Source organism: Rhinichthys klamathensis, unplaced genomic scaffold (assembly GCF_029890125.1).
Source record: "Rhinichthys klamathensis goyatoka isolate OS25496 unplaced genomic scaffold, OSU_Roscu_1.1 h1tg000040l_1, whole genome shotgun sequence".
Taxonomy (NCBI): domain Eukaryota; kingdom Metazoa; phylum Chordata; class Actinopteri; order Cypriniformes; family Leuciscidae; genus Rhinichthys; species Rhinichthys klamathensis.
This window is the reverse complement of record NW_026606587.1, coordinates 5411304-5421076: the sequence shown is the minus strand read 5'-3', so window position 1 is coordinate 5421076 and position 9773 is coordinate 5411304. Positions and strand designations below refer to the sequence as shown.

General features: G+C 36.5%; 1 protein-coding gene across 1 annotated transcript; it reads right to left on the bottom strand.

Moving 5' to 3' along the window:
• Positions 1 to 1814: 1814 nt before the first annotated feature.
• Positions 1815 to 4935, bottom strand: nkx6.3 (NK6 homeobox 3). The gene is made up of 3 exons (XM_056246513.1): positions 4190 to 4935; positions 3027 to 3196; positions 1815 to 2209 (listed from the first exon to the last, which is right to left on the bottom strand). Exons 1-3 carry the CDS (start codon positions 4605 to 4607, stop codon positions 1979 to 1981), a joined length of 819 nt encoding a protein of 272 aa, XP_056102488.1. The 5' UTR covers positions 4608 to 4935; the 3' UTR covers positions 1815 to 1978.
• Positions 4936 to 9773: the final 4838 nt, after the last annotated feature.

The following is a 9773-nucleotide window of genomic DNA, read 5'->3' as shown; positions in this document are numbered from 1 at the left end:
TAAATGTATTCTTAATGCCTTAAAATTGATTCCTATGGCCTTATAAATTTTGTCAATTGTATGTTCTCGTAAATCAGTTACAGTAGCCTATAATAAATTATAATGGTTTATTCATGGCTATATATTTAGATAATACATTGTATTAACACAATGATCAATAACAATGGCATGTATAAGATGTTATTATGCATAATCAAATGAATAGCCATGAATAGTTCAATATTAAAATGATTAAAATAATTTGTTATACAGAGTATTAATAGGCCTAGCTGTCACGCAAGAAAGATCCATATCCCAATAACTATAGCCTATCTTTATATTCAAAATTCTAGTCCACAAATGTGTTTTTTCCGTTACAATACATTTAGGATACAATGAATCAATTAGGCTACACACTGCCCAAAACATTTTGTCTTCTTTTAGGCCTACATGCAGGGCCGGATTAAGAGTTCAGAGGCCCCTGGGCACAATGTCTTGTAGGGCCCCCCTTAGGCAAGCCAAATGTATATTTTGTCCAAGGACATTTTAATATTGCATTTACAGTTTTACTGACTTAAAAGGAACTTTGTTGTACTATGCTAGATTAAAGTTCATAAATGGTCGTTCTTTCCCATGGGAATTTGTAAAACTATGTTGGGTGGACCTCTGTGCCTCTAGGGGGGTTCGGGGGCGTGCTCCCCCGCAAGAAAATTTTGTACATTTTAAGGTTAAATGCATCAATCTCGTGCTCTTTGAGAGATCAAAATTAGCTTCAACCCATGAACTGCTCATTGAACATAGAAAAAGCATTGATTTGTACCAGGACGATAAAGAGGGCTCAAACATCTTTTTAGTTATGATATATAGAGTCTTAAGTCTACATTACATCATCACTGGTGTTTTAGGATGCCAAACAATTATTATAATAATGTAATACTGATTTATATAATTATTCCTATGACGTAAAATCCATATAGCCTATAAAATGTACTATATAAATGAAAATGAATATTTCAAAAGTATATTTTAGGCTACATTACACTATAATACAGGAAAATTAAAAGACTTTTGTCCTAATTTCTTCACTTGCAAGAAATAAACCCTTGAGCTTTTATTTAGGAGAAAACACCAGATAACCATGCTGATCGCGTGAGCAAAGAGCGCACTTTTCTTTCAATCACGCAGCACAAACAGGATGTCTATTCTTAAAGTCTTATGCTGTTTTATAAAGGCACAAAGCCATATCATGGTTTCGATTTTAGTTCGTTGGCAAAATATAACGCTTGAGACCTTTATGTTAGGTTATACATTTTACATCTCATATGTGTTGGGAAAAGGGAGAGAGAGTTCGGCAAAAGGCGGATTCGAACTCGGGTCGAGCACATCAAAAGCTGCAATCAAGCACTCCACGCGTTACGACCTACGCCACTGCAGCTATTCCGTGACGGGCGTCTTTTTGGTAAAAAGACAGGCACTTAGTGCAAATATACGCTCCGTTCTCTAAAATACATTTTATCAGACCGGCCCTTGCAGCCTCGAAACACTACCGGCCCACCGGGGAAACTCCCGACTCTCCCGATTGCCACTCCGCCCCTGGTGCCCAGGGCCCCTTAGATGTCGTGGGCCCCTGGGCAAGTGCCCAGTTGCCCTAATGGTTAATCCGGCCCTGCCTACATGTTATTTTGCCATTTCATTAATAGTTTTATAGGCCTATATCATAATTGTTTTTCTGTTTAAATTTGTACCGTAAAAGCCTATAAGGCTGTTTAATAGCAGGTTCCATTTTGATCACCCCATATAGTTTCTTTTGTATCTTTTTTTTTTTCCTTGGCAAAATAAATGGTGGTAATTTTCGTAGAAAGTGTTACCAAGAACGGTTATATATTACTGTGTATTCGTATAATTTGAGACCCCTTGTTTTTTTTGGAGTGTATGAATATGCGTGTTTGTTTGTATGTTGGTATTATGGGACAGCGGCCTGTTGAACGTGCCTTCGCCTTCAGAGATGATGCGGTCCCAGGCGCAGTACTGAGAAAGCTCTGCGGTGTTTTCGCAGCAGCTGTCGGATCTTCTCGTCGTCCGTGTCGGGGTCCAGCGGTTTGTTGTACTCCTCGTCCTCCACCTCGTTCTCTGAGCCGTCTCCTCCACTCTCTACCCGCGAGGGCTGTGTGGAGCTGGGCTCCGTCGCGCTCTTCTTCCGCCATTTAGTGCGCCGGTTCTGGAACCACACCTGAGAGGAATCACATTACCGTGTCAGATTCACGCAGGTGCTGTTAAAACTCGTTACAAATAAATAAACTCTCACAACAAACCTTTGAGAATGTCAGTTAGACAGAATATACTTAGCGGTTTGCTTCTCAACAATTTTGCCAACTTTAATCCCCAACCAATGAGTAGGCCTATTTTATATTGAATAACGCAGGAATGCAGAACTATTAAACTATTATTGTTGGTTTAACTGTTTTTTTGTTTTTTGTTTTAAGTAGCCTAAGTAACCTGGTTGTTTATTGAAATTAAAAATGCGAGTTAATAGCCTTGAATGATTGAGATTGGTTTAATCAACAGTAACTCCAAATATGTTATCTGAACCACATTAAAGGGATATAGTTCACCCCAAAAAAAACACACATTAAAGGTATAGTTAACCCAAAAAAAAACATGTTGTTATCATTTACTTTTACCCTCCTGTTGTTCCAAAACTGTATGAGTTTCTCTCTTCTGTTAAACACAAAATAAGAAAATAAGATATTTTGAAGAATGTTGGTCACCAAACGGGAGCCATTGACTTTTATAGTATTTTTTTCCTAATGGAAGTCAATGGCTATTGGCTACCATCAACTGTTTGATTACCAGCATTCTTCAAAATATCTTATTTTGTGTTCAACAATAGAGAAACCCATACAGGTTTGGAACAACATGAGGGTGAGTAAATAATAAAAACATTTAAATTTTTTGGGTGAACTATCGCTTTAATTATCAAAGTTGATTTGACAAAAGAAAAAAGTTGTGATCAATTATGAAAATATTTGTTTACAATGTTAACTTACTTTAACTTGTGACTCAGTCATGCCTAGTGAGTATGCCAGTCTGGCTCTCTCTGGTCCTGCCAGGTACTTGGTCTGCTCGAAGGTTTTCTCCAGAGCGAAGATCTGGTGCCCGCTGAAAGTGGGTCTTGTGTGCTTCTTTTTCCCCGCCGTCTCAGTGTGATGCCCACCATCTACAGAGAAACACAAGATTGTGTATCCCAACTAAACCTGACACATTTTATATGACTTCATTTCTCTTTTGTGACTTAAAAGCATGAATTGAGCAAATGGAAACAATTTTACATTAACAATTTTTTATTTTATGTTAGAAACATTCATATTAGTTACAACTGAAACTAGGAGATCTTGGAATAAATAGAATCATCTTAAATAAAAAATAAAAGAAACATCTGACGTTTTACTTCTCAAAGGCAACAAATGTCAATGAAAATGTCAAATGTTTGATAGAATTATGTTAGAATGTTTATTATATTGTATACACATAATTATTTAAATATAATATAATATTCATATTAATTTTTATTTCTTTATTTTGTACATTCCACTTAAAGCTTAAAATAATAAAGTTTAAAATGATAGGCCGCTACAGTTATTTTCGTTAAACAATTATTTTTTATCTTGTTTTTTAAAAAGTATTTTCCACAACTGGAATTTATATCATATACTGTCAATATACAAGGATAATATCACACTGATTTGTTAAATCATTGAAAAAACATTTCCAGTTAAATCTTAAAATAATGAACTGTTTAATAATTTTAAGGGGTTTTTTTTTCATTAAATTATCATTTTTATATATTGTTTACCTGAAAAAAGTAATTTGAAAAATTGTCCACAACCTTTCACTTAAATATAATTTGCATCGTATACAGTAAATTTTATAGACAATGATAATATCACACTGATTTGTTAAATCTTGTAACATTCCCACTGAAATGTTCAATATGAATTAATATCGCATTGGACTAATATTCAACCTGTCAAGTCCTTAAATACAGTCTAATTGGGATTTATTTTTCTTCTTCTGTATCCAAACAATTGACATAAATGTACTAAATAGTAAACAAGGTAAGTTAGTATTAGTAAATGTCACATTGTTAGTGTGACGTAACACGTAATACTCTTTCAAATGAACTGGAAGTGCATCTCTTGCCCAGACTTACTGTTGGCACACTGCTGTCTCGCTCCTCTCCACTCGTACCCTCCGTCCACCCAGCAGCTGCTGCCTTTGCCCTTCATACCCGAACACTCAACACCCGCTTTAGGGAAAGCGCTCAGTCCCGATGGGGCGTAATCCCGATTATAATACACCCCTGGACTGGGCACAGCTGTCCCAAAGCCACCCATGGTGGGGTACCCGGACAATAGCGCAGGGGTTCCCGGGCCGCCCATCAAGGATCGACTCAGGATGTCACTGATGCCATGCGGAGTGCCAGCCTGGAGCTGAGCGTTGATATTGGCGGGGCTGAGCTTGTAGAAGGAGTTGGGAATGGAGTACTGGCACACCGGGGCCTTGATGTCTGAGGGGAACTGGTTCAAGCTGTTGTTGAAGAGGAAAGACCCTGAAATATTGGACTCCATGGAAACTAGTGTGCGCTCTTCTTCTGTTTCCAGTGACGAGGATGATGATGATGATGATTCCAGGCTGATTCTTACCAAGGTCCTGACATCCAGTACTCCGAAGGGTCTGGTCCAGTTCTAATCTGAGGTCTGATTTAAGAATCTGGAGTATTTCCAGCGCTCAGTGTGGTCCTCACATCACACCAGGTTCAAAATGTCTGAAAGGTCAGGTCAGAGTCTGTTTTTATTTCCTCTTCTCAACTCTTTTAACTAGTCCATAATGGATGCTGGAACTCCAAAGTAAACACCCAGCGCCACTCTCCGTTGCACAGACAAATGTACCACTGGCTCTCTGGTTGCAGGTCATAAATAAGATGTACCTTACACAGTCCAACATAATGATGGACAGAATTAGAATGCCCTGTCTTGATTGGTTAAGCGCTCAACGTGCCTGATCTCTTCATTGGTCTGTTTTCACAGTGGGACAGCCTTTGATTGGTTGTCAACAGATTAATAGTTTTTTAAAAAGTCTGGGTGAGAATAAGTCGCTTTTTAATGGGGCGTCTGCCGTGGCTGTGGAGGAGCAGCTAGGAAGCGTAACACAAGGAAATGGGATTTTTTGTCATCTTCAATGGTCATTGGGAATATATTTGACAGTCATTTTCTTCATAATGATTGTGGCATTGTGGAAGATGAATAAGATGTTTGGTGACTATGTCTGACAGATTTCTTTTTCTTCCTAATTTCAGCTGCAAAATCTTCCCCTCTCTACTTTAGACGTAATTCATCAAAATATTTGCATCTAAATTGTATTTCTGGGATTGTAGAGCGATTTATCATTTTAATCAAAAGTATCAAAGTGCTTTTGATTCATATGTAGTCAACAACTGGAAAAATGGCAAAAGTAAAATGTTTAATGCGTTTATTCAAAGATGTAATGCAATTGCAAGATGCAATGGTTTTAGGCAATTGTTAATATGTACACTTAAATGTAACAAGCGCACACAGGTAATGACAAATAACAAAATGATGTTATATAATGAAATAAGTGTAAAGAATCTACAGCAATGACACCCATTTTCTGAGAGCAAAAGTTAAATGGTCAGTCTGACCTTAAACTAGGCCTTGTCCTTGACTTTCTGGTCTTAGACTGTTTGATATTCTGTCCAGCTCAAGAAGGGTTTTACAATTACAGTTTGCACTGAGCTATTGATTGTGTAGGTTCATGCATAAATTCTTAAATTTGACACAAGCATTCACAAGTGGTGTAGTGGCAGTTTTTGAGGTATAAAAGGTGTGTGTGTGTGTGTGTGTGTGTGTATATATATATATATATATATAAAAGAAAAAATTATGGATGAAATAAAATAAGGAAGGAGAAAGAAAAAAGGAAGGAAGGAAGGGACAAAGAAAGGTAATAAGGAAGGAGAAGGGAATAAAGGAAATAAGGAAGGAGAAAGGAAGGAAGGAGAAATAAATGAAATAAGGAAGGAGAAAGAAAAAAGGAAGGAAGGAAGAAACAAAGAAAGGAAATAAGGAAGGAGAAGGGAAGGAAGGAGAAAGAAATGAAATAAGGAATGAGAAAGAAAGGAGAAAGAAATGAAATAAGGAAGGAGAAGGAAAGAACGGAAATAAGGAAGGAGAAGGAAAGAAAGGAAATAAGGAAGGAGAAAGAAAGGAAGAAAGAAAAAATAAGGAAGGAAGGAAGGAAGGAAGAAAGAATGGAAATAAGGAAGGAAGAAAGAAAGAAAGAAAGGAAATAAGGAAGAAAGAATGGAAATAAGGAAAGAACAAGAAAGAAAGAATGGAAATAAGGAAAGAACAAGAAAGGAAATAGGGACAAAAGGAAATAAGGAAGGAGAAAGAAAATAAGGAAGAAAGAAAGAAAATAAGGAAGGAAAGAGAAAGGAAATAAGGAAGAAAGAAATGAAATAAGGAAGAAAGAAAGGAAATAAGGAATGAAAGAGAAAGAAGGAAAGAAAGGAAATAAGGAAGGAGAAAGAAAGAAAGAAAGAAAGAAAGAAAGAAAGAAAGAAAGAAAGAAAGAAAGAAAGAAAGAAAGAAAGAAAGAAAGAAAGAAAGAAAGAAAGAAAGAAAGAAAGAAAGAAAGAAAGAAAGGTAAAATCTGTTAGTTTTAATTAAATAAACCCCTAAGACAAAAAAAAAAAAAAAAACAATGCTTATATGCTCAGTTTGGTCACAATATATATATATTTTTTTTTTATGCCGGGATTTCCAGACATTCATTTAAAAACCTCTTCCACTGACGTTTAGGTTTTAATGAAAAAATCCCCTCTCTATATGTTATTGTTTGGGCTGCTTGAACTCGTTTTGCTCTGTAGAGGGCGATAGATGACAGTCATGATGTCAGACATCAACAATCTCCACATAGAGACCTATCGACAATCCCTCGGTCAGTGCATGAAGACAAGAGGAACAAGCTCAAGGGCTGGAAGCATATCATCAACCAATCAGTACATTTATAAAGTAATGTGTCCTCATATCAATATGGCCAATAATAGGCCGATGTGCATATACGCACTTTAATACATCACTGGAAAATATAAAGCTGACTCTAGCACAGGATTGTCAATGCTTTAAAAACAACTGGCAATCTGTGATCAGCGGGAGAATTACACTTGTCTCAACTTGAACTTGGCTTTGAATTAAGACATTTAGTACAAAGAGATTTAATAGAAAACATCAGTTAATGCACTGAGAACTGACATGAACAAACAGACGACTGTATTTTTATTAAATAACATTAACAAAGATTAATAATTTATTGTTCATTGTTAGTTAATACATTAATGTTAACAAATTGAAACCTTATTGTAAAGTGTTAGCATGTTGTTAAATTAACTTAAAGGGGTGATGAACTGAGAAATCAAATTTTCCTTGAGCTTTTGACATCTAAGAGGTCATCATATTATAAGAATATCCTGTAAGTTTCAGAACTGAAAACATCCTTGTTAGTCCAATAAAAGCTTTTATTGACACCAGGCTCAGCAAACGACTCGTTTTTCAAAGTGGGGGAACTATGACGACAAAGAGGATAAAACATCAGCCCCGCAGAAGAAGATCAACGCCTACTTCAACACGGACGGTTTAGCCCCGCCCACCGATTCGCGCATTACACGAAACTCATTATAATATGCAAAACTGTTATCCACTCACAGCAGTGGGCGTTTACTTCCAAGTCTTCAATGCGAGACGCCCATAAAAACCGAGCGTTTTTGAGCTAGACTCAAAACTAGGGTAGAAAATAGCCTATTACTTATTCAGTTTGATGTTTTTGAATGTAAAAACCAAGCGAACGTCATAAGTTGACCTCAGACAACAATATAACACAATTTAAAAAGCCAGTTCATGACCCCTTTAAGAGAAAAGGGATGTTTTACAACAAACAATTACATGGAATGTTTGTGTACATGTGACACTATACCTCCGATGCAAAAGCCTCTAAAAACCACATATGTAAAAAATGAGATAATATTGAGTGAATGCTCTCCGCACATAGTGTAGCCTCACGAAACCCCAGCCTCAGCCCATTCAGAAATGCCGGTAGGCCTACTTGGGTAGAAACCTGGAGCCTGGTTGCTAATATTAAAGAAAAACGTTAGACGGACTTAGGCTTTTGCATCTGAAGTCTTCATATCTGCTTTCATCTGATCAGCGCTTCTTTATCTGTTCATCAAGGCTCTCTGAGGTATAGTTTTTGAAAGTTCTGGGTTTTGTTTGTGTTGTTGTTGTTGTTGCTTCCACACGCAACTACCTAATGTTTGCAGAAAGCTCTTGCAAGTTCTTCATAATTGGAAGTAACATGCCTGTAAAATCTGGACTTGGACAGTGTGTGAGAAATGTCAATTATTCTGCAAAATGGATTGAAATAGATATGTGGATATAACTTTTTTTTCAACTGTTTTCTGCAGTCAGTCACTGACAATTGACCGCATACTGCGCAATACCAACATCTCACGAACAATTCGTACGAATTCGTACGAGTGATTAAAAGGTGCATAATTCGTACGAATTCGTACGACCTCACTCATATCCGTACGATTTGTCTAACCCACGTGATGGGTAGGTTTAGGGGCGGGGTCAGGGGTAGGTCATTCTTACGAATTCATACGAATTTGGTAACTCGTAAAATATGTACGAAAGCAAAAATCGTAGCCTACGAATTTGTACGAGTGAGTTAAAGATTGTAACTGATAAACGCGACACCTGGTTCATCCGTCAAGCTAGAGAAATGGAAGTTCAGAAGCTCATTGCACACGTATTTGTGTTGGTATGCTTTTTTTTAAAACAAATGTAGTAGGTCATCTGTGTATCCATTTATATTGAAGGGTCAAATGTGTTTGTGTGCTAATCTGAAGTCCCACAGCAATTATTAATTTATTTGAAATAGATGTAGGCTACCTGAAGTCATTTGCTGGTGTGTTTACAGATCTCTAACCCTTGGCAGGCAGGTTTCTTAATTATTTACTCGTTTAGTTTCCGCATGTTTTTACAGACCACTGCATTGCTTCACAGAATAATGAAAGATGAAAAATGAGATGATGAAAGAAAGAGATGATGCGATTAAAAAGAAAACAGTCTATAGAACTTGCGCTAAAGAACGTTAGTTTCACATTTCTGATTGTATTTTATTGATTAGCCTAATTATTTGATTTGAGCTTTTATTGTTTAATATTTTCATTATTGTTTCTGGCAATATTATTGTGTTAAGTGTTTGATTCTTGAATGTTTATGTCTAAAGATTAAAAACCAAACACATGCCAAAACAAAAATGTATTTTTAGAGGTCATGGTCAGGAGTCATACTTTTGCTTTCGTTATGACAGTATCTTACATACTTGTTTGAGAAGAAAAGGAAAGTGGGATGGCCCCAATCCCTGGATTTTCCAGGTTGTAATTTCAGAGAAATCTCCTGCTGAGAAAGGGAAACTCAGGCTCTACAGCATGATATTTTGGTCATATCTCATATCAATAATTGATATTACATGAATATTCAAACCCACCTGAACTGTATGATACATTCATATAATTAGGTAAGTCATACTAAAAAAAAAAACACACATATTTTGCGTTGGCATTCTACATTAAAATGCATATTTCAAATGATGGGAAATCCCTGCATTAATCTCAGCATCAGATTCATATTTCTAGCTTGAAACCCTAAACA